The sequence below is a fragment of the Marmota flaviventris genome, chromosome 14, assembly GCF_047511675.1.
Source record: "Marmota flaviventris isolate mMarFla1 chromosome 14, mMarFla1.hap1, whole genome shotgun sequence".
Taxonomy (NCBI): Eukaryota; Metazoa; Chordata; class Mammalia; order Rodentia; family Sciuridae; genus Marmota; species Marmota flaviventris.
Window position 1 is genome coordinate 28,653,976 of NC_092511.1, and position 25,992 is coordinate 28,679,967.

At 43.4% G+C, this 25,992-nt stretch overlaps 1 protein-coding gene and 1 non-coding gene across 2 annotated transcripts in view; both read left to right on the forward strand.

Annotated features, from left to right (window-relative positions):
* Vit (vitrin) overlaps positions 1 to 25,992 on the forward strand; it is a 79,436-nt gene that overhangs the window by 47,087 nt on the left and 6,357 nt on the right. The window contains exons 9-11 of the mRNA XM_034637147.2: positions 2,198 to 2,345; positions 22,267 to 22,370; positions 25,734 to 25,960. Coding sequence (XP_034493038.2) covers positions 2,198 to 2,345; positions 22,267 to 22,370; positions 25,734 to 25,960 — 479 coding nt within the window. The remainder of the gene's footprint in view (positions 1 to 2,197; positions 2,346 to 22,266; positions 22,371 to 25,733; positions 25,961 to 25,992) is intronic.
* On the forward strand, positions 21,792 to 21,863 carry Trnaa-agc (transfer RNA alanine (anticodon AGC)). The gene has a single exon. It is a non-coding gene; the product is annotated as a tRNA-Ala (tRNA).

Here is a 25,992-nt window from a genome sequence, read left to right on the forward strand (position 1 = left end):
ATTCTGTAGATTTGAATGGAGTGTCCGAAGGTCCACATTTCTAACCAACCCTCCATGTTGGTGGGCGGCAAGCCCTGAAGAACACCACTGCCACCTTCTGGCAATAATTTACATTGCAAGGTTTACCTAGGAAAGTGAGTTCGCCCTGTTGGAGGAAAAAACAGATGAGAAGCTGCACAGCAGTACTACTTCACTTTATCCCAGGATTTAGTGATATCTTTAAATTCTACATCTGACTTTATTTACTTCTTCTAATCTTCATCTCAAAGATCATGTTTGGATATAGGCAGTTTGAGGGGCAGCAGAGGACAGGGGAAGCCAGCTGATCAGAAGTATTGATAGGCCTTGAACATCCAGTGCAGGCAGACCAGAGAGGAAAGTTTTGAGATCTGTAGATGAGCCAGGGCACAGACCGGTGCCCTGCTTCCAGATGGAACAGAGGCAGACAGACCCAGAGAGGTCCCTGTCATCTCCTCCTTCTCAAAATCATCTCTAGGTTTGGCTGTCATGCAGTCACTGCAAGATAATAAAACACATTCTCAGATATAACTTTCCTCTTTCATCCATAGACTGCAGTGTCACCCATCCATAGATATTCACATCAATTCTCCTACCTGAAACTCAACTCATGTTCACTTACTGCTTCCATTTCAAATAACAACAAACCTGCTTATGGAGCCTCTCTTCCTAGAGATGGGAAGACTGCAGTCCCACAGCAGCATATGGTGTACAGAACATGGGCAATCACGCACATCTGAGGGAGATGCAGGCTTGCGTGGGCGACTGATCCCCACCCACAAGGACAGTATGAGTCTCCATGTTCTCTTGGATATTCCAGCCCAGAAATTCCTTTCTCTCTCTCTCTTTTTTTCTTTATATGGAACTCTGTTTTGAAATATTTTTGTCTCCCAAACTGCAATTGTTTAATAATTCATTCTTCATTTTTTTAAAATCATAGGGATATACAGCTCCCAATAAGAACCTCTGGTCAGTGTTGAATAATCAACTTTATCATACTGAGATGATAATGGAGAGTTTAAAAAAACACACACACTAATTTCTGATATCCTGTGTGGCTTTTCACTGATTCCTATTAGCATTAGAAAAGTTGAAAATAGCTTACAACCCCACCATTGCCTCTACCTGTATCATAACTTTTATCTATGTAGTGTCCCCCTGTTCCCATCATTTCACTTTCTATGATTTCAGCTACCCACAATCAACCATGGCCCAAAATATTAAATGGAAAATTCCAGAAATAAGCAATCCATGAGGTTTTTGTTTGTTTGGTACTGGGGATTGAACTCAGGGCCTTATGCATGTAAGGCAAGCACTCTACCAACTGAGGTATATCCCCTGCCCTAAAGTAAATTTTAGCACAGCCTATTGTTATAGCTTTTCTGTTTTATTCTTGCAAATTTCTTACTGTGCCTAATTTATAAATTTAACCATAGCATAGGTATGTGCATACAGGGGGAAATGCAGTATATATAAGTATCAGTGCTATCTGTGGTTTCAGGCATCTTCTTGAGGTCCTGAAACATGCCCCATGTAGAGACAAGGAAGGACCACTGTATCTGCAGAGGTCCAGAAATCCTAAGCCAGGACAACTACCCCCGTCTTTTCACAATTAAAGGGAAAAAAATACATAATCATAAACAAGTGCTGATATCATATAGGTAGATATGGATAATTCCTTTGGTTACTTCATCTGGGGAAGCAGGTTAGTATCTACTTCTTATCCTGCAGTTCCTACTGTCTGCTTAGCACTGGGCTTCGGGTTCTTTCACACTTTTATAAAGACCTGACACATATTTCAAAAAAGTTAAGATGAAAGTAAAAGGCCACAAGTTTTTCAGACTCAGTTTTGGTGAATTCCCATGTCTGAGAGTCTGCATTTCTATGATCTGAGCCTGGGAATCCACTCTGAGGGTTTTCCCAAGCTAGATAGAGGTATCACTATCTGATCCAGAGAGTTCTAAAACAGTTATGGAAACAAGTGTGAGCATATGTATCCAGGACCTGGTGTTCAGGGCAATTGTCAGGAGATAGAGAAATGAGTACATCTGCACCACTACCTCTTTTCCACTCTCTTCTCCTTGAAATCCCATGGGCTAGCAGAGAAAGAAAGGAACACAAACCCCAGGTAGATACAATGGGAGAGAACCAGAATAATAGAGTCTTTTTTATTCCTCAGACTGCAAAGTAGACTTGTCATTTTTAATTGATGGGAGCTCCGGCATTGGCAAACGTCGATTCCAAATCCAGAAGCAATTCCTGGCTGACATCGCCCAGGCCCTTGACATTGGCCCTGCTGGTCCTCTGATGGGTGTGGTTCAGTATGGGTAAGTGCAGTGAATGTTCTGAATCCAGAGGCCAAGTGATGCTGCATGCTTAAGTCACCAGTGCCAACATGTCAGAGCATAGATTTGTCCTCTTCCCTAATGCAAGTGTAAATGAAAAACAGAAGCCTTTGGTATGCTATTTAAGAAATCTTAGCTTTCCTGAAGGGAAGGAGAGGCTAATAAATGTTTGTGAGTAAATAGAATTTGCACTCATGATTCATAGAATATTTATTTGGAAAAGGAGAGCTCAGTACAAGTCTCAGCCTCTAACAAACTCATGTGGCCTTTGGCTAGCCTTTGCCTCTCTGTTCTTCTGTAGATGAGGAAGGTTAAGTCTTCTTTTAACCTTAACAATTGGAAATTTGTTTGAGGGGCTGCACTCTGAGCTATAGTCTATCCACCTGTAGGTAAGACCTAGAGGGCAGGTGCTTCTGGTTGCACTTTCTCTTTTCTCCATATCACCCTGGGGCTCTGCACTGATACCAGAAAAGCTCACCAGGCAATGGGGAAGGACAAGAGTGGAGAGCTATGGCCCCATCACTCAGCTGATCATGGAGGTGACTGTCCCCAATCTGCTTTATTATTTTACTTAGAAATTAAGGAGTCATATTATCATTCCAAACTCAACCTTCTTTTCTGTTGTTTAGGATAATAAATGAATCTTAATTTAAATATGAAGAGGTTTCTCCCTAAAACAGATATACAGATATTGACAGATCATGAACAATCAAGGGAGAGAACATGCATCAATCCAAGATTCACATTTCAAATAGGCAGTCATTTGATGAGCAGTTATTGAGAGCAAGATAATTATCATGCCTTCCACAAAGGACCTTTGGGCACCACATGGTGACCTTCCCCCTACTCCCACCCCCACACCCAGATCTGCAGTTTAGCCCTTGGAAATGGAAAATAACAAAGGCTTTGATGCTTCTTGCCCCAAAGCTCTAGCCACAGCTTCTTCAGGCCTGAAAAGTAAAAGCTTCCATGCCTCACAGCACCCAAAGGGACCCCAGACCCTTCAGAGGTTTCTGGAAAACATTTTAAATGAAGATGTGTATCAAAGACATTAGGATATTTATTTTCAGGCTATCAAGAAAAATAAACAAAAGTGCTTTAAAAGAAAAACTACAAGGTTTATATTTTTAGAATTAAATTTCAATAGCACATTTAGTTCTATCTTCTGTTCCTATCAGGAAAAATTAGTTAACTGGCATTAATATGTAGTCAATTATCTAAAAATAACTAATTGCTGCAAATGCTACCTCTTGATGTCAAATGATCTATCTTGAGGCTCTTGACTTGAAATAAGAAAAGAAGGGTTTGGGGGAAGGGTATTTTTGTTGTTGATGTTGTTTTCTTGTTTTCAAAATGCCAAACTATTTTCATCCCAGTATTACGTTTTAAGATAGAAAATAGATATCAGGCTTTTCCATAGGGAGATAATGTAAGTATTTTAACGACAGATGTCCCTAGTCAATTCTTCTTGGGAGGTTCAAAGCTTCATGTGTTATCTTGCATTAAAAAATTGTTGCTTTAAAAGCTTGTATATCGCAAAATTTATAGTATGGTATGAAAATAAGGTGCTGAATATGTCAAGGAAAAGAAAAATAGCATAAGGAGAATGTTGTGTGCAAATGAGAATGTGAATTAAAGAGCAAACATGGCAGAGAAGGAAAACCAGAAGTTTCCTTCTCCCCTGCTGTGATTTGAATGTGCCCCCAGTTCATGTGTGGGGAACTTAATCCCCAATGCAGCAGCACTAGGAGGTGTGACTTTTAAGAGGTGAATAGGAATGGATTAATGCATTATCCACAGAGCCAATTAATTATCAAAAGGGTGGGGTTGTTACAGAAGCAAATTTGTTGGGTCCCCCCTTACTCTTGCCCTTGCTCTCTTGAACTGTCTTACCCTTCCGCCTTCCACCATGGGATGATACAGCACAAAGGCTCTAGCCAGATATGGGCTTGTCAAGTTTGAACTTCTCAGCCTCCAGAACTGTAGGAACTTTTCTTAATAAATTACCTAGCCTGTAGTATTCCATATAGCAACTCAAAGACTAAGACATCCCCCCTAAATTTTCTTCTGCTTTTCCTAACACAATTACCATTTGCAAGAAAGAATTGACTTTCATGCTTTCCAGTTTCACTTGCTAAACATTCCTTGCTATCTGCATTTTTTTTCCATCCAGGGTCCTTATTAATTTAAAGCACATAAGGGAAATGTGTGTTTTTTCCTCCCTTTCACGCTCACATGAACTAATCCATCATCTTCACCTTGCCTTGGTAATGGTATGGAGAAGAAAGCACAATGAACTGCTGACGGGAGACCTAGGTTCTGGCCTTGGCTCTGTTGTGTGACCCTAAGCGAGTCACTTAACCTCTCCATGTAAATGCCGCTGCCTCTAAGTCCGGCAGTCAGGAGATGATTTATTAGAGCTCTGCCAGTTCTGGCTTCCTGCAATTCAGCAACTGGCTTTGTATGCAGAAGACATCCAGCAAATGAATGTTGGGCTGGTGAGCTGCTTCCTCCTTCCTTCCAGTCTTGGGGTCCCGATGAAGCAGGATGATCCATGATGAAACGGTGGAGTTGTGCTGAGGTTACACATCCAACTGTGCAATGTGAGACACTAAGTAGATCAGAGGGCAGCCCATGAGGCTGAAGATGAGGCTGAAGGGGAGACGTGTTTATCCAGCTGAAATCGCTTTTTATTTCAGGTGCCCGTCTTTCTCACCTAGGCAGCTCCCTTCAATCCTTTTTTCATGAAATGTGTTCGTACGTGTAGAAGAAGGGAGAAGAGCAGGAAAGGGTTAGAGGCAGGTGCAGAACTGGGGTCTGTGTTCCTCAAAAAGGAAAAGCTTGGCTGGTTGGGAATCTGATTCCTCTCATGGTCTTTTGGGTTCTCACACGATTCTATTGTCCTCCGGGGAGGTTTCTCCAAACAGAGCCAATAGAATATCATAGTTATAAAGAGGGCATTTAATAGATGAGTACCATCAGAGGCAGAATAGTCCTCACAGGGGCCATCTGTGGGCTGGGGAGACAGGGAAACCAGTAGCTGCTCAGTCCAAGAATCTGTAAACCTCAGAACATGAAAGCAGGGGTATGTGGGATGATGTCAGTAATGCAGCCCCTGTCTGAGGCCAAAAATGTCTTTGAAGAGTTGCTGACAAGAGTCCATATTGAAAGGCTAAAGAATCAGGAGTCTGATGTCCATGGGCAACAGCAGAAGCAAAAAAAATATATATATAGATAGATAGATATAGATAGATAGATAGATAGATAGATAGAGATATAGATAGATAGATAGATACAGATACAGATATAGATATAGATATAGATATAGATATAGATATATAGAGAGAGCCTGCTCAAGATGGGTCAAGTGGGCACATTCACTCTTCTCCCTTCTGCTTTTTCATTATATCTGGACCACCAGCCTATGGGATGGTGCTGCCTAGGTTCAAGGTGGGTCTTCCCCACTCAGTTTGCTGGCCCACATGCCAATCATGCCTAGAGACACCCTCGCATACAAACCCAGAAGTGTGCTCAATCCAGTCAAGTGGTCAACCAAAATCAACCAGCACAACCTCTTCACTCCAACTTGGAATCACCCCCATGTCTTGAAGTCACAAAGCCTGGAGGTCTCAGAGAACTCCTGGTTTTGCCTCTTCATGTGACGATGAGGACATGAGGCCCTACAAAGAAGTGACCACCCATCAAGGACAAGCACTTGAAAGATGATGAAGTTGACAGGGGCCTGAGGAGAGCCTGGTAAGTCGGAATTTCTCTCTTCTCAGGCTTCTCACAGCCAATACCACTACTGCTGCTCCACTCAGCTCCCCTACAGGCCTCCTTCCCTTCCTGTTTCTTAGGAGAGCTTAGTCAGAATTCAGACTTAAATTCTGAATTCCAAAGACTTAAATTTAGAATTTAAAAGGCTCATACTAAACATTAACAGGAAACAAAAATTAAATAAGAAATACAGGGGGAGAGGAAGATGGCGGCGAGGGGAGTGCATTGCCCCCGTGTGCTGCTTCACTGTGTGGGAGTATGACAAGTCAGGATGGCTAAAGGCTATCTTGTTAGGAATTTCCAGCAATAGTGGGGTGCTCCGGAACCTGGAGGAAGGATTTCCATCGCACGAGGATTGGCTACGGGGACTCAAACGCGAGAGGTTTGTCGCACGGAGGGTAACACTGCTTATTCAGCAAATCGCCCCGCGGCTAGAGTCTGCAGCGCGCGCTGGGAAACGAGGAGATAGCGACGCAGGGATACAGCGCTGCAGTTTCTGCCAGCCATGCAAGCACCGTACTCAGGGCTGAATTCTGGGTTCGAGACGGGGGAAGGAAGCAGTCCATCTCGGTTCTCCACACCGGTCAGACCACAGAGGAAGCCAGCAGCCACCATGTTGGAAAGCTGACGTCACCATCCCTGTTTTCGACTGACCGCAGCTCATTCAGCCATAGAACAGGTAATTTCAGGCTGCCATTCGCCTGCGGCTTGCAGACAGATTGCTAGGGTTCAGTGCCTGGGTGCTTCTTAGAACCTGATCTTATCGGAGTGAACACCGAGCGCGGGGCAGCCGAGTTCCGGCTCCCGGAACCGCCCTGGCCCAGGGCTGGGGAGCCTGCGGAGGCTGCTTCTTGGACCCTGCTCCTATCAGAGCATACACCAAGCACTAAGCGGCTGAATTCCGGCTCCCGGAACTGAGCCCGCGGGGACTGCTTCTTGGAGCCTACTCTTATCAGAGCTTACACCGAGCACGGAGCGGCCGAGTTCCGGCTCCCGGAACTGCCCTGGCCCAGGGCTAGGAGCCCACGGAAACTGCTTCTCGGTCCGGGTCCTGCTGAGGGCCGGTCAGGACTCACCCGTTGCTTTGGTTGCCCGACAAGGGGAACGAAATGCTGCCATTCGCATAGGATACCAACATGGCAGAGATCTGATGTCATCAGAAAGCGGCGGAGGAGAGAACTTCATCAATACCAGCGGCGACAGAAACAGTTGGTCTCCTGGTAGGGGGGGTGAGGCACAGACACCCGAGTCTCCTCAATTTGTCGGCGAGCCAGAGGGGAGGAGCCGGGCCACCGCCAGCGCCCGGAGCAGGCCCAGCGGCTCACCAGCGTGGTGACCGCATGACCCCAATTGGAGAGGGGGCTGAGCGGAGCCGCCACCTGCACCCGCAAGGTGGGCAGACCCGCGACCCAGTGGTACATGGGCGTGGTAGGAGGGGCAGGTCAGAGCCGCCGCCCGCGCTTGCAAGGTAAACAGACCTGTGACAGACTGGCGAGTCAGGCCCAGTGGCCTGCCAGTGTGGTACACACGTCACCCCAACTGGAGTAGGGGCAGAGCAGATCCTTCTCCCACGCCCGGATCAGGCCCTGCCGGTGTGGTGGCCACGTGACCCCAATTGGAGTGGGGGCAGAGCGGAACCGCCACCCGTGCCCACAGGGTGAGCAGACCTGTGACCAACCTGCAGATCAGGCCCAGGGGTCCGCAGGCGTGGTAGGAGGGGCAGGGCAGATCCACCGCCCGCGCCTCCAAGGTAGGCAGACCTGCGACAGACCGGCGGATCAGGCCCAGGAGCCTGCCGGCGTGGTACACATACCACCCTAATTGGAGTAGGGGCAGAGCAGAGTCGCCACCCGTGCCCGAAAGGTGGGCAGATCTGCGACCGACCAGCGGGACAGGCCCAGTGGCCTGCCGGTACGACAGACACGTCACCCCATTTGGAGTAGGGGCAGAGTATAGCCGCCGCCCGCGCCTGCAGGGTAGGCAAACCTGCAACCAACCGGCGGATCAGGCCCGGTGGCCTGCCGGCGTGGTACACTCATCACCCCAATTGGAGTAGGGGCAGAACAGAGCCGCCGCCAGCACCCAGAACAGGCCCAGTGACCTGCCGGCGTGGTAGCCACGACACCCCAATTGGAATAAGGAGAGAGCAGAGCCACCGCCCGCGCCTACAGGAAAGATACGCAAACAGTATGAAAAGACAAGGAAAGAAAGGACCACAAGCAATGCAGGTCAACGCAACTTTAGAAGAGGTAACAGCTGCAGCAGATGGAATGTCAGATAAAGAATTCAGGATATACATGCTTCAGATGATCTGGAGTATCAAGGAAGACATTAGACAGCAAAATCAGACAATGAAAGATCACTTCGACAATGAATTATGCAAACAAATCCAGGAAGCAAAGGATCAACTATACAGGGAGATAGAGGTTATAAAAAACAAACAAACAGAAATCCTAGAAATGCAGGAAGCAATAAACCAACTTAAAAACTCAATGGAGAATACTACCAGCAGAGTAGAACACTTAGAAGATAGAACATCAGACAATGAAGACAAAGTATTTCAACTGGAAAAGAACATAGACAGCTCAGCAAGACTGTTAAGAAACCATGAGCAGAACATCCAAGAAATATGGGATAACATTAAGAGACCAAACTTAAGAGTCATTGGGATACAGGAAGGTACAGAGCTCCAAACCAAAGCAATGAGCAGTCTATTCAATGAAATAATACAAGAAAACTTCCCAGACTTGAAGAATGAGACAGAATCCCAAATCCTAGAAGCCTACAGGACACCAAATGTGCAAAATCATAAGAGATCCACACCTAGACACATTATAATGAAGATGCCCAACATACAGAATAAGGAGAGAATTTTAAAAGCTACAAGAGAAAGGAAGCAGATTACATTTAGGGGTAAGCCAATCAGGATAACAGCTGATCTTTCAACACAGACTCTGAAAGCTAGAAGATCCTGGAATAACATATTTCAAACACTGAAAGAAAATGGGTTCCAACCAAGAATTGTGTATCCAGCGAAATTAAGCTTCAGGATGGAAGATGAAATTAAAACCTTCCACGATAAACAAAAGTTAAAAGAATTTGCAGCTAGAAAACCATCTCTTCAAAACATCCTCGGCAAAACATTCCAGGAAGAGGAAATGGAAAATAACGATGAAAACCAACAGTGGGAGGTAGGACAGTAAAGGGGGGGAAAATAATCAAAGAGGAAAACAAACCATGTTTAGTAACAGAAATAAAAAATATGGCTGGAAGAACAACCCATAACTCAATAATAACCCTAAATGTTAATGGCTTAAACTCACCAATTAAGAGACACAGGCTAGTAGAATGGATCACAAAACAAGACCCAACAATATGCTGCCTACAGGAGACGCATTTGATAGGAAAAGACATACATAGGCTGAAGGTGAAAGGTTGGGAAAAATCATATCACTCATATGGACTTCGGAAACAAGCAGGAGTGTCCATACTCATATCAAATAAAATAGATTTCAAGCCAAAGTTAATCAAAAGGGATAAAGAGGGACACTACATACTGCTTAAGGGAACCATACACCAACAAGACATAACAATCATAAATATTTATGCCCCAAACAATGGTGCAGCTATGTTCGTCAAACAAACTCTTCTCAAGTTCAAGAGTCTAATAGACCACCATACCATAATCATGGGAGACTTCAACACACCTCTCTCGCCACTGGACAGATCTTCCAAACAAAAGTTGAATAAGGAAACTATAGAACTCAATAACACAATTAATAACCTAGACTTAATTGACATATATAGAGTATACCACCCAACATCAAGCAGTTACACTTTTTTCTCAGCAGCACATGGATCCTTCTCAAAAATAGATCATATATTATGTCACAGGGCAACTCTTAGACAATATAAAGGAGTAGAGATAATACCATGCATCTTATCTTATCATAATGGAATGAAACTGAAAATCAACGATAAAAGAAGGAAGGAAAAAGCATACATCACTTGGAGAATGAACAATAGGTTACTGAATGATCAATGGGTTATAGAAGACATCAAGGAGGAAATTAAAAAATTCTTAGAGATAAATGAAAACACAGACACAACATATCAGAATCTATGGGACACATTGAAAGCAGTCCTAAGAGGAAAATTCATTGCTTGGAGTTCATTCCTTAAAAAAAGAAAAAACCAACAAATAAATGATCTCATACTTCATCTCAAAATCCTTTAAAAAGAAGAGCAAAACAACAGCAAAAGAAGTAGAAGGCAAGAAATAATTAAAATCAGAGCTGAAATTAATGAAATCGAAACAAAAGAAACAATTGAAAAAATTGACAAAACTAACAGTTGGTTCTTTGAAAAAATAAACAAAATCAACAGACCCTTAGCCATGCTAGCAAAGAGAAGAAGAGAGAGAACTCAAATTACTAGCATACGGGATGAAAAAGGCAATATCACAACAGACACTTCAGAAATACAGAAGATAATCAAAAACTATTTTGAATCCTTATACTCCAATAAATTAGAAGATAGTGAAGGCATTGATAAATTTCTTAAGTCATATGATCTGCCCAGATTGAGTCAGGAGGATATAGACAACCTAAACAGACCAATATCAATTGAGGAAATAGAAGAAACCATCAAAAGACTACCAACTAAGAAAAGCCCAGGACCGGATGGGTATACAGCAGAGTTTTACAAAACCTTTAAAGAAGAACTAATACCAATACTTTTCAAGCTACTTCAGGAAATAGAAAAAGAGGGAGAACTTCCAAATTCATTCTATGAGGCCAACATCACCCTGATACCTAAACCAGACAAAGACACTTCAAAGAAAGAAAACTACAGACCAATATCTCTAATGAACCTAGATGCAAAAATCCTCAATAAAATTCTGGCGAATCGGATACAAAAACATATCAAAAAAATTGTGCACCATGATCAAGTAGGATTCATCCCTGGGATGCAAGGCTGGTTCAATATATGGAAATCAATAAATGTTATTCACCACATCAATAGACTTAAAAATAAGAACCATATGATCATCTTGATAGATGCGGAAAAAGCATTCGACAAAGTACAGCATCCCTTTATGTTCAAAACTCTAGAAAAACTAGGGATAACAGGAACATACCTCAATATTGTAAAAGCAATCTATGCTAAGCCTCAGGCTAGCATCATTCTGAATGGAGAAAAACTGAAGACATTCCCTCTAAAATCTGGAACAAGACAGGGATGCCCTCTCTCTCCACTTCTGTTCAACATAGTTCTCAAAACACTGGCCAGAGCAATTAGACAGACGAAAGAAATTAAAGGCATAAAAATAGGAAAAGAAGAACTTAAATTATCACTATTTGCAGATGATATGATTCCATACCTAGCAGACCCAAAAGGCTCTACAAAGAAACTATTAGAGCTAATAAATGAATTCAGCAAAGTGGCAGGATATAAAATCAACACGCATAAATCAAAGGCATTCCTGTATATCAGCGACAAATCCTCTGAAATGGAAATGAGGACAACCACTCCATTCACAATATCTTCAAAAAAATAAAATACTTGGGAATCAACCTAACAAAAGAGGTGAAAGACTTATACAATGAAAACTACAGAACCCTAAAGAGAGAAATAGAAGAAGATCTTAGAAGATGGAAAAATATACCCTGTTCATGGATAGGCAGAACTAACATCATCAAAATGGCGATATTACCAAAAGTTCTCTATAGGTTTAATGCAATGCCAATCAAAATCCCAACAGCATTTCTTGTAGAAATAGAGAAAGCAATCATGAAATTCATATGGAAAAATAAAAGACCCAGAATAGCAAAAACAATGCTAAGCAGGAAGTGTGAATCAGGCGGTATAGCGATACCAGACTTCAAACTATACTACAGAGCAATAGTAACAAAAACAGCATGGTACTGGTACCAAAACAGGCGGGTGGACCAATGGTACAGAATAGAGGACACAGAAACCAATCCACAAAACTACAACTATCTTATATTTGATAAAGGGTCTAAAAGCATGCAATGGAGGAAGGATAGCATCTTCAACAAATGGTGCTGGGAAAACTGGAAATCCATATGCAACAAAATGAAACTGAATCCCTTTCTCTCGCCATGCACAAAAGTTAATTCAAAATGGATCAAGGAGCTTGATATCAAATCAGAGACACGCCGTCTGATAGAAGAAAAAGTTGGCTACGATCTACATACTGTGGGGTCGGGCTCCAAATTCCTCAATAGGACACCCATAGCACAAAAGTTAATAACTAGAATCAACAAATGGGACTTACTCAAACTAAAAAGTTTCTTCTCAGCAAAAGAAACAATAAGAGAGGTAAATAGGGAGCCTACACCCTGGGAACAAATCTTTACTCCTCACACTTCAGATAGAGCCCTAATATCCAGAGTATACAAAGAACTCAAAAAATTAGACAATAAGAGAACAAACAACCCAATCAACAAATGGGCCAAGGACCTGAACAGACACTTCTCAGAGGAGGACATACAGTCAATCAACAAGTACATGAAAAAATGCTCACCATCTCTAGCTGTCAGAGAAATGCAAATCAAAACCACCCTAAGATACCATCTCACTCCAGTAAGATTGGCAGCCATTATGAAGTCAAACAACAACAAGTGCTGGCGAGGATGTGGGGAAAAGGGTACACTTGTACATTGCTGGTGGGACTGCAGATTGGTGCAGCCAATTTGGAAAGCAGTATGGAGATTTCTTGGAAAGCTGGGAATGGAGCCACCATTTGACCCAGCTATTCCCCTTCTCGGTCTATTCCCTAAAGACCTAAAAAGAGCATGCTACAGGGACACTGCTACATCGATGTTCATAGCAGCACAATTCACAATAGCAAGACTGTGGAACCAACCTAGATGCCCTTCAATAGACGAATGGATAAAAAAAAATGTGGCATTTATACACAATGGAGTATTACTCTGCATTAAAAAATGACAAAATCATAGAATTTGCAGGGAAATGGATGGCATTAGTGCAGATTATGCTAAGTGAAGCTAGCCAATCCCTAAAAAACAAATGCCAAATGTCTTCTTTGATATAAGGAGAGTAACTAAGATCAGAGTAGGGACGAAGAGCAGGAGAAGAAGATTAACATTTAACAGGGATGAGAGGTAGGAGGGAAAGGGAGAGAGAAGGGAAATTGCATGGAAATGGAAGGAGACCCTCAGGGTTATACAGTGGAGGGGGTAGAGAGAGAGGAGGGCAGGGGAGGGGAGAGGTGGGGAGGGGGGAGGGTGGAGGATGGGAAAGGCAGCGGAGCACAACAGACACTAGTATGGCAATATGTAAATCAATGGATGTGTAACTGAGGTGATTCTGCAATCTGTGTATGGGGTGAAGGTGGGAGTTCATAACCCACTTGAATCAAAGTGTGGAATATGATATGTCAAGAAATTTGTAATGTTTTGAACAACCAACAATAAAAAATTAAAATTAAAAACAAAACAAAAAAATAAATAAATAAATAAGAAATACAATCCAAGATGTATAAAAATGGTCTGATTTTCAAAATACAAACATATCCCGATTCCTCAGATACCCTACTTAAAGATCCCTTGGGTGCAAGGAACAGAAAACCACTCTAGGCAACCAAGGTGCAGGGAGATTTATGGTGAAGAACATTCAGAGGTCTGACAAGTCCCTGATCATTCCATCCCTCCTCTCCAGACATCTCACTGGGCTCTCTGCTTGTCCACTCCATTCCTTCTTCCGCAGAACAGTATCCTCTGCCCGGCTCTTGCTTTCTCCTCCTCCAATACCTCACCTTGTACTAGCTGACTTCCTACCTCTGGTCCAGGCCCAGGGAGGGTCTAACCACTATGGTATTAGAATACTCCTTCTCCTGTATTCCCCACTTGCAGAGACTCATAACTTACCATTGCATCAACCTGTCAGCACCCAAAGCCTTTCCACTAAAATTATCACACACCTCCAGTGAGAGAGGCAGGAAGCATATGATATACACTTAGAGATGATGTTCCCAAGAACACCAGCTAAATACACCACCATGGGAAGAGTGCAAATGTTAATCCTGGGTTAATCCCCAAAATGTCAAACAAAATTGACTTCAGAGGGAAGATGTTGCTCATTTGCCAGGAAAGTTTCTGATAATTGATGCTTTTCACCATACTGAGACACTGGGCTTGAACAGCAAGCCAAGGATCAAATCCCTGTCTTGCATGTGCATTCAAAGTTAAAATTATACAACCAACAGGCTTGCAATTTCAATACCAACAGGAAAGCTAAAAGGCTAAATGGAAGAACAGCTAGACCAAGTAGCTATTAGGTGAACTCTAGCAACCAGAACGAATGCAGCCACACAGCTTGTGCTTTAGCTATAGCCTAGATCCACAGATGCTAAATGTCCTCTAGACTTTTGATGTGCTTTCACTTTAGGCTCCAATTTCAATATAAATGGAAGAGAATTGTACATGTTCTTTTGAATTTCATTACCAAACCTCGGATGTCAAAATCGGAAAACAGCTTTGGAAAAAAGCAAAATGTTGGTTTTTCTTCATTTAAAAATGAAGTTGAATTCTTTGCTCATGGGTCTAGAACAGTTGCCATCTGTTTTAGTGAGTGTCTCTGACTTGGGCTGCACATGTCTTCTAACTTCTCAGCAACCCCAGCCTCATAATGAAAACTTACAGCCGTGCACTGAGCTGAGCATCCCCTCCTGCTGGAAAAAGCAAGCATGCCCAGGCCAGCTGAGCTGCCCAGGGCAGGACAGTCAGAGTGGAAGAAAGAAGTAAGAGTTCAACCCTGGAGTGTCTGACAGAATAACAATACTGAGTGTCCATGTCCAAATCCTTGGAACCTGTGAAAGAAGGGTCTTTGCCAATGTGATTAAAGGTAGAGATTCGGAGATGGAGTGATTATCCAATCTAATCACCTATCCTTGAAAGTGGAGAACTTCCCCAGCTATTATCAATCAGGGGGAGATGCGACACTGATGGCTTTGAAGATGGAGGAAGGGGCTGTGGGCAAGGGATCAAGCAACCTTAAGAAGATGGCAAAAGGAAACAAATTCTCCCACAAGCCTTCAGAAAGCAACAGAGCCCTGCCAACACCTTGAATTTAGCCAATGGACATCCCCACTGAACTTCAGAACTCACAAATGCATGTTATTTAATCTCCTAAGTTTATGGTCATTTGTTACAGCAGCAATAAGAAACTAATACAGCTGGCAAATTCCTTGAGTCTGCAGCACAGGAATGAGTGGGAGGGGCTGAGGTACAGGATGCAGCTGGGATGTGATAGACAGACGAGTTGTACTATCATCACCACCACCCTGTGGGCTTCTGAGCAGGAAGGGACTGCCTGGATCTTGACTTCCTAGGGAACATTTTAAAAATGCTAATGACTGGGCCAGACCTATGAAACCAGAATCAAGCAAGGGAATGAGGCCCAGAAGTTGGTACTTAACTTTCTTATTTAACTCTGCCCTACTGCTCTTTTGCCCTCTCAGCCAACACTGCCTTTTGCAGAACAGGATCCCCCCAAAGCTACCTGCTATCTACTTGGGTTGACTCTCCAGGGCCTTTTGACCCTTGCAAAGACCCTGCCTGGCCATTTCTTTCCTCTTTTCTAGATAGGCAGGCAAGCCTGAGAAAGTATACTCCTCAGGAAAGCAGAGTCTCAGAGCCCACTGATCTGCAAATACAACAAAAATCTTGGGCATTTCAATTCCTTCCCATACAGTTCTCTGGAGGTACATCAAAATGACTGCACTTGACTTCCACCAGCAATTCCCCTTGAATTCCCATTACACATTTTCTGGGCTTATCCAGCATCCCCCTGAGATCATTCTTCCCCTTGAGGAATAGATGGCTATCCGGATGCCCATTAGAACCACCTGAGGTGCTCTTAAAAATCCCAATGCCCAAATCAAACTTCAGATCAATAACACCGGAATTTCTGCATGTGGAACTTAGGAGTCCCCAAATGATTCTATTGTGTAACCATGGAGTGAAGGCACGAATACTCCCACAGACCTGGGCTGTCTTCTGATGAATCCCATGATCCTGATTCCTCTCCCCTGCCCCCAGTTGACCTAACGGTTGCAGGAGCTCCATCCCCTTCCTCCCTGTCTTTCTCTTGCCTTCTCTAGACTTCATATTGTATCCTCCTCCCTTCCTCATATTACTGGCAGTCCCACTGCTGATTTTCTAATTCTTAAAGCATCCACTAAGACATTGCTACTCAAAGTGTGACTCACAGTATCATCTGGGAGGTTGTTAGAAATACACAACCTCAGACCTCACTGTGGCCCTACAGCAGCAAAATCTACATTTTAACAAGATCCCCAGGTGATCTGATGCTCATCTGATCTTGGGAAGCTCTGTTGCTAACACATTCCAGCACTTGCCTGGGGAAGCCCTGTTATGCGGTTGCAGATTAGCAGCTGGCGAGCCAATTGGTTCAGGAGGGACTCTGAGAACAACAGATTACATGTTCACATCTCCTCCAGCAGGAAGAGGTTAATGTGGGTTAATTTTCGGTTCTTTTTGGTATAATGGGTGGAAATATTACCACTATTTTGCAAAACCCCTCATCTAAAAATTAAACATAATTGTAAGACCCGGCTCCCCCTCCTTCATGCTAGGAAATGTGCAGAATGTCAGTGTCCATTCATGAGTACTAGTTTTCAAAGTCCCAGAGCAGGCTGGCCCAGGCCCCTGTACCTAGGCTGGTCACAGCTGCTCCAGAAAGCTCACAGCTGTGTGATGGGGGCAGAATCATTTTCAATCAGAGCCAGGTAATGCCCTCAAGGGACAAGTCTACACCCACTCTTAGCCACTGGAATGTCCCCTGGAACATCTTCCTGATCTCACAGGCATGCTTACCCCATTGACAAAGTCAACAAATCACCACAGTTTAGCTAGTAATAAAAATTAAGGGCTGGGCTTGTGGCTCAGTGGTAGAGCGCTTGCCTAGCATGTGTGAGGCACTGGGTTCAATCCTCACCACCACATAAAAATAAATAAATAAAGATATTGTGTCCACCTACAACTAGAAAATATTTTTTTAATTAAATGGCTAAATATTATTTGATGTGTAACGTTAAGGTAAGCCTTTATTGGAGGAAACAGTTTTGAAAGATTCTTGCTGGAGGAAATAGGATTACTTAATATTTCTGTATTGCTATAAATTTCTTTTGCAAGGTCACTGCATATGACTGAAAGTGTTACAGGGCAAATCAGTAGACCCTGGGACTTTGACAAAATGACAGCATTAGGACTGACAGGGCCTCAGAAGTTCTTTAGAATCCAGAATTTCTGAACTTCCCTGATATAAGAATCACCAGGATTCATTCAAAAATTCCCAGGCCCCACTGAAATTCTTCCAAGAAAGGCCTGGAACCCTCTATAGTTTTCCAAGTGCCCCTGGTGAGTGCTGTCATCAGGAAGGTTTGGAAACACTGATGATCTCATCCACTTCTCTGCCCCCGTCCCTAAGACCTCCTAAGGAAATACCTGGGCCCACCTCTGACGTTTGTTCTTCTTAAGCCCTTGCCAGGTAGCCATTTCTTCTTTTTCTGGGGAGGGGGGTACAAGAGATTGCACTCCAGGGGCACTCAACCATTGAGCCATATCCCCAGCCCTATTTTGTATTTATTTAGAGACAGGGTCTCACTGAGTTGCATAGCACCTCACTGTTACTGAGGCTGGTTTTGAACTCACAATCCTCCTGCCTCAGCCTCCTGAGCTGCTGGGATTACAGGCATGTGCCACTGCACTTTGCACCAGGTTGCCATTTTTTATTGCACAAATTGTCCCTTTCTGTCCATGGCCAACTTCTGGCTCCCTTTAACTTCTCTTCATTAACCCCAGTTCTTCTTCCAAACATAGGACAATTTTCCATTTTCTCTTTGAGCTATAAACCTGTTTATTTTCTTCACATGTTTTTAGAGGAAATCTTTAATATTGTCGAGAGGGAAATGTGTTTTCCTTTCATGAGAACTTGTAATAAAATTCAAAGATTGCTTACATAAAATTGTGGTATTCCTCTTTGAACTTTTAAAGTAGTTTCTGTCTTATTCTATCTTTGGTTGCTATGACAAAATGCATAAGGCTGGGTACTCTAGAGAGAAAAGAGCTTTATTTAGCTTGAAGTGGAGGTTAAAGAGCATGGCAGCAGCTTCTGCTCAGCTCAGATGAGGATTTCATGGTATCAAAATGGCAAAGGCTCAGGTAAGAATGGCAGAAATGCATGGAAAATCATATAGAAGAATTCAGTGGAGAAACCAGAATGGATTCCTTATAACAACCCATTCCCGCAGGAAACCAGTCCAGTCCCACAGACTGGTGCTAATACCTTAGGAGGGTGGTACCCCCACGACCTATTACTTTCTATCAGGCCCCATCTCTTAAAGATTCTACCACCTCAGCAACGCCACACTGGAGACCAAGCCTTCAGCACATGACCTTCTAGGAGAGAAACCATTCCCAACCTATAGCTGTCTCCATCTGAAAAGACACTATGCTAAGAGGACAGACCACCACATACACATTCTGAAGGACACATAAACCCATGTATTCATGTGCTGTGGTCCTGAGAGCTGCCACAGTATACAAATGAACAATTCATCATTCATTCCTGTGATTTAATTAGAGTGCACTTTTACAAAGATTTATTAAATGTTTGCCGTGTACTGAGCACTATGCTGTTTGCAGGGAATATTGATATAATATTTATCTAACTGGTTTGATTACCTCTGCCCGTAAGACTCTTGGTGAATAAGCTCCATAGTTTTGCCCCTAATAATAGCAATGATCATCAATTTGGTAATTGGAAAGGATTTCAGAGGTCCCCTGATCCAACTTTTCTTTTTTTTTTAATATTTATTTTTTAGTTTTAGTTGGACACAATGCCTTTATTTCACTTATTTATTTTTATGTGGTGCTGAGGATCAAACAATCCACAATCCCAGCTCATGATCCAACTTTTCAATCCACTAAAATAAATGAGTAAATGTGATAGAGATTCTGTTCTTTAGGACTTTATGGTCTTGCAGGGGGGAGCATTTTTAGAGGGAATGGCATTAAATGAAATTAAAGCACCTATTTATTAGGTTATGAATAGCTCAACTATATACCTCTAAGGATGGGTTTGTCTACATCCATGATGTAATCAAAGGAAAGAGTGATCAGTATGGAGCTTGGAGGCAGAGTGTTCAGTTGCACTTCAGATGAGCTAAAAGAGGACATTTGAGCCCACCGAGGTAGAGCACACCTTTAATCCCAGCAGCTCAGGAGGCTGAGGCAGGAGGATTGCAAGTTCAAAGCCAGCCTCAGCAATAGCAAGGCTCTAAGCAACTCAGCAAGACCCTGTCTCTAAATAAAATATAAAAATGGATCTTGGGGCTGTGGGTCAGTGGTAAAGCACACCTTTGTTCAATCCCTGGTTACCCACCACCCCGTCCCCCAGCCCCCAGAGACAGAGAGAGGACATTGGAGCTCCCTTTCACTTATGTGTTCCACACTAACCTATTATGCCTTGCGTGTTAAACACTAGGGATCAGAAGCCAGGAGGAGCACCTGTTCTCAAGTAGGTTACAGTCTCTCTCCAGGACTTGGGCATCCACTTATTTGCCAATGGATACACTCACTGAAATTCAACTTGAACCAAATTTGTAAGTTGAGGCACTGTCACAGTCTTTTCTACACGTATGCAAAGGTGGGAAAATTTTGAGTCACCTGCCTCACCTATTTCCAGCCGTGGTCAAACAAGGTCACAGCCTTCCTTCCTTTCCTCACTCCACTTCATATTGTGCCATATTTTTTTTTTTTTTGCATTTTGGGGTTTTGCTTTCATGTCTTTACTATTTAAAATGCCCCTCAAGCCGGACACAGTGGCTTATGCCCGTCAGATGTAGTGTTGAAATGGCATCTAGCGTTGTGGGCGCAAGAAGGTTGTGCTGTGGCTTCCAGAGAGAATCACAAAAGTTAGATGAGCTTCTCTCAGGCATGAGGTGTAGCGCCATTGGTTGTGAGCTCAGTGTTAATCGGTAATCTGGTACATTCAGCAATAGGAGAGGAGATTTGCTGATTGGTATATGAGTATGCTTCAGAAAGTGCTTAAGTAACATCTACCGTGTGTGGCGAAGCTGTGGAAAAGATGGAAAAGAGACCAAACTCAGGAATTCATGAGGTGACAACTGACTAAAAAGCGAATCACCAAAGCCTAATGGACAGCACTGTTATGAGGCTGAAAGCCAAAGACGTTTAGAGTCACATTATCCAAGGTCAGGAAAACTATTAAACCCTTCTCAGTTAATGTTGTATTATTAAAAAAAAATTAGATATCATTAATTTCTAAGAAATATTAACTTTCGGTATCTTCAAAGACAAACACATGTAAAATAGGTAATGGGTTGATCTGTTGATGATACTGCTATGACCAGAGGTACACAGGAACGGATCCCTATGTTTCCTTTAGGGAACACGTCACTTTCCCCTACAAGCCAGTGCTTGTGGTGACTGAAAAACATGACCACAAGGAATAACAAGACTTGCTGGGTGTAATGATGCATGTCTGTAATCTCAGCCACTCGGGAGGCTGAAGCAGGAGGATTGCAAGTTCAAAGCCAGCCTCAGTGGCAAAAAGCCCCCATAGGTGCCATCCCCAGTACCACGAAACAAAACAAAAACAAAGTACCAAGACGTTGTGTTATAGACCACAGGAAAGAGTGAGCGGTTCATTTGGCATTTTGACTAGAATATAGGATATCCTGGAAAAGAAGAAGAGGGGAGAGAGAGGAAAAAGAGAGAGGAGTATCACCATAAGTTAGAACCAAATCATGGAGGCTTTGAAAGCCAAAATATGAAGCCAAACAATGGGAGTGCATTAGTCTGGGTTTTGTTACTATGAAGAAATTGTTTGAGGGCTGGGGTTATGGCTCAGTGGTAGAGTGCTCGCCTAGTATGTGCAAGGCCCTGGGTTCGATCCTCAGCACCACATAAAAATAATTAAATAGAATAAAGGTATTGTGTCCAACTACAACTAAAAAATAAATATTAAAAAAAGAGAAAGGTTTGAGCCTCCAGCCATCACTGGATTGCTTTACAAGAGTGTAAGTGTATGACTACATCCTCAGATAAGGACACTTGATGCTCAGTTCAGAGGTCCAAAATTCTCCATTTCCTGATTGCTTTGCTGTTTTTACTTGTTTTCATTTAATCCTCACCACGGGACTTAGTTCTCATCTGGTGGGGAGTTGCCCCAAGGCCCTACCTTGGTTGAACTTGTTTTAAATTTCCTGTTTTCCCTGAAAGTGGTTTCCTATCTCCCCACCCCAGCTTTACATCACCTGCCATTTTGATTAGCACAGCTTAGGAAATAACTCAGATCACCTTGAGATACCTAAGAAGATTAGAAAAGAGGGAAGAAGGAAGGGTGAGAAAGAAGCAGAGAATGTCTCCTCTCTCTTAGACAATGCAGTCACCAGGGAACCAGTCACCAGGATCTATCTGGATCCCCAAGAACTCAATAGGGATCCACTGTCAGCCACCTTGTGGTTCCCATTTGAAGCTGCTGCCCAAAGCATCTTCTCATTGATCTACTTCTGGGGATCTTGGAAAAGATGCTTTGAAAGTCTCCTCCCAGGTTGGGAGTGTAGCTCAGTGGTAAAGCTCTTGCCTAGCATGCAGGAGGCCCTGAGTTCAATCCCCAGTACCATCAAAGTAAAAAAAAAAAAAAAAAAAAGTCTCCATGCCCCCACTTGAGGACTTAGTAACCTATAGCCCAAAATAGCCTCATAATATGCAGGTCTCCTTTCCAAAATTGTTAAGAATCCCAAGATGGTGGTAGCAAAGCAGTAAACCAACCCCCATCTGACTACATGGATTGCACACCCATACAGTGGGTCACAGTTCTGAAATAGCCTGTCTCTCTCCATGCCCTGTGAAGGATCCCAGTCTCCTGTCTTCCCATCACTCTGCCCACAGTGGAACATTTTATGAACCACAGTTTAAGGCTTTGAAGCAGCTTCTCTTTGTATGTAAAAGAATTAACTGTTATTTCTACCTTTCTTGACAGTAATAACTTTTGAGCTAATTTTTATTTTTTTGTTCTACCTCTTCAGTGACAACCCTGCTACCCAGTTTAACCTCAAAACTCACATGAATTCTCGAGACCTGAAGACAGCTATTGAGAAAATTACCCAGAGAGGAGGGCTTTCTAATGTAGGTATGTGACCCCGCTTCAGATAATTCTATCTTGTTGCCATGGTTCTCTTTCTACGTGGTTGTCTTCTAACATTCTATATTGAAGGAGGAAAAAAAAAAAAGAATCCATCAAGAAATGACTCATGTAACATCTGTATCTTTTCTAAAGTATTATAATGAATTCAGGTGGCAAGAGTTGTCAAAACATATCTGCCATCTAGTTCCAGCTTGCTTGGTTCCTCGGGATGCCAACATTCTTCAGGACAAGCAGGACTGCTGTTGTGACTATTTCCTGGTTGGCCTCCAAGTTGCCAAGACTGAACATTAAATTCCACCACCAATTCCATCAGGAAGCAGCTCAGTGCTCCTTGGGAGTCTTGTTCCAATCAGCTACGGTTGCAGCAATAACTTTGCAAACAGAGTCTTGTCCTCTATTTCAAGATGAATCTTTTGTGATGTCTGAGCCTTTGGAGGGGGAACCAGAAGTTCAAGATCTAACCCTCACTGGAGCAGGTTCAGAAACTCCATTTTATCATTTCACCCAGAGGTGACGGGGCATTAGGAAACAACAGCTTTACATTTTCACACTAACCGTGCTCAGACTGTCAAAGAACCCATGCCAGTGTGTAATTAATGTATAAATGGTAGCCTGACTTTGGGGGGACACAAGGGGGGATGATTACATGCTTCTCAGGGAACCTGTTCATACCATCAAACTCCAAAAGACTGGAGATGTGGGCCACATTTGCTTGGCATGGAGAAGCTACGTGCAGGGTGTAGAACTATCTTATCCTTGAGGGAGTTACAGTAAATCTGATTAATTATTTCCCTCCCCCAACCCTCAGAGAACATTTTGTAGCCATCAAACATAAGAATCGAGCAGATGCAGAGCCTTTCACTTTTGAACAACGTTAAATAAACACTGACCGAGCTGCTGCTCTCCATGCCCCAAATTCCAAAGCATCTTCGTTACAAACATGATAAAGTTGATTTCTGACTTGTTCTCCACTGAATCCTTCCATTAGCAAAATTTTACTGGAGAAAAACTTCAGAAGACAACTAACTTCCCTGAGGAGGTCAGAAAGGTGTTCGAACCTAATCAGTATACCTTTGTCAGTGTAGGACAGGTTTGAACTCTGCCTCTGGTTCAGGGTTTGGTTTCAGAGGACAGAATCCAACCAGCTGGTTCAGGTATAAAGTGACTTATTTCAGAGCATGAAACACTATGAGAATTATAGAAAGGACTGAAGAAGCTGACTCTGGGAGCTTCTTTTGGAAACGGGGCTTCCAAGGGAGCTGCTACCTCTTCCAAGTTCTAGAAACAACTTTCTGAATTCTGCCACCACAGGCTCTTCAGGAACCTGCTTCAGCAGGAAGCCCACGATCAGAAACCTTCTTCTACAGCTGCCAAACTCCAGAACCAAGTCCTCCCTGACCCATTCTTACCCACAAAAGGGCAATCCTGCACCCTCTCTCCTAACACCATTGAAGCTAGCAACCAACACAAACATGTCTGTCAGTGGTGCTCCAAGAGAAGTCAAATACTCTACAGATTCTGATCAGCAGAAACTGCTGAAAGAAAAGTTCAGCCCCTGCCTGCTGTCATCTTCTAGATCTCATGTAAATGCATCGATTTGTGAAAGTAAAACAGAGCTGAAAATCTAGATGCAAGAGAGTATGGACAATGTAGTTTTCAGACATCCAGCATCTGGTTTCAAGACCCACTACAAGCCACGCACAGTGGCGCACACCTGTAATCCAGCAGCTCTGGAGGCTGAGGCAGGAGGATTGCAAGTTCAAAGCCAGTCTCAGCAATTTAGCAAAGCCCTAAGCAATTCAGTGAGAACGTGTCTCTAAATAAAATATTTTTTTTAAAAAATGGCTCAGGATATGACTCAGTGGTTAAGTGCCCCTGAGTTCAATCCCTAGTACCAAAAGAAGAAGAAGAAGGAGGAGGAGGAGGAGGAGGAGAAAGAAAAGAAATCAACAACAATAAAAATCCACTGCAAGGTGGATGGAATGTGCATCAAGCACTGGTTCACTGTGGGCTCAACTAGACTCAAGATTAGGTGGGGTCAAAGTGATCTTTTGGCTCCCTTATGGTACCTAATATTAAGCCAGAAAGGACTACTAGGTGCTGTGGGACTTGATGGAAATTATCCCTTGGCCATGGAAGCAGTTTTCAGCAGCCAGCGGTTTCCCTTAGCAACCAGGTTCTGTGCAGACAGTTCACATAGGTTCACTAAGACACTTCTCCAGGACTTTGTATGTAACCATTTGATGCTTTCATTTGACAGGTAATATTATACTGCCCAAACCAGAGAAGCATTGAGTGTAATAATATTCACCTAAAGAAGGTGGTTGTTAGCTGTTATTAGGGACTCATTTGAGAATCTCCAAAAAGAATATGTATGGCCTTGCTACCCAGATAGTACTCATACACAAGATCCTGTGTATAATTTCAGAGATGCATGGGTATACACACACATCTCTGTCACACACACATACACACACACATGGTTCCACACAACCCAGCAAGGGAGACTTGTCATCCCAATTTGCCCAGGGGAACCTGGGCTTTTAGCACTGAGACTGGGAAATTGCTGGAAAAGTAGGATAGTTTGTCATCTAGTTGACTCTGAAAATGTCCTGAGACCCTGTACACGGGAGAAAGGCATCTCGAGGTTTCACAAAGCCCCATGATTGTTGCACTCAGCTGAAGCAGATCACTGGCCTGGAAGTCTAGACCCAGAGACTATTAGGGACCACCCAGGGCCACACAGCCAGTGGTTGGCACAGCCAGGGCTAGAACACAGTCTCTCAGTTCCTGGTGGGTATAGCTCTTCCCTGGACAGCCAGACTTGGGCCCCTGGCTTGGAACTGGAGGAAAGACCGCTGACCACAGAATACAGCCCTGCAGGCCCAGCAGCTCCTGGAACACTGGGCTCGCCCAGGCTTTAGGAAGCCCAGAGAAGGCTACTGTCACTCCAGTTCAACTCCTCCGAGCCTGTGCTCTAGGACACAACGTGGGGCAGCTTAGAGACTTAGAGTGAGTCTAGTACCCAGGCAGATAAGAGGCCCTTTATTTTTATGAAAGTCTTTCCCTGCTACTTGCTGGTCCCTATAACTTTTTTCAAAGCAGGAAGCAATTAGAAATTAAAGGCTTAAAATGAAACTAAGGGAACGATGTGATGACTGCATGGCATTGTGAATGTGCCCCAGTGCCACTAAACTGTACACCCACAACTAAAGTGGTTCAAAAAATAGAACAGTCAAACTGGGAGGGAATGAGTGTGTTTTTCTGGACCTCTTTGTACTGCTGTGATCTGTTCCTGAATTTATCACTGGCATGATCCCTTCAAGCATGAGTCTCTTTTTCTTCCAGGCCGGGCCATCTCCTTTGTGACCAAGACCTTCTTTTCCAAAGCCAATGGAAACAGAGGTGGTGCTCCCAATGTGGCCGTAGTGATGGTGGATGGTTGGCCCACAGACAAAGTGGAGGAGGCTTCAAGGCTTGCAAGAGAATCAGGAATCAACATTTTCTTCATCACTGTGGAAGCTGCTGCGGAAAATGAGAAGCAGTATGTGATGGAGCCCAACTTTGCCAACAAGGTTTGTAATTGCCAGAGACTCACCCACAGTCA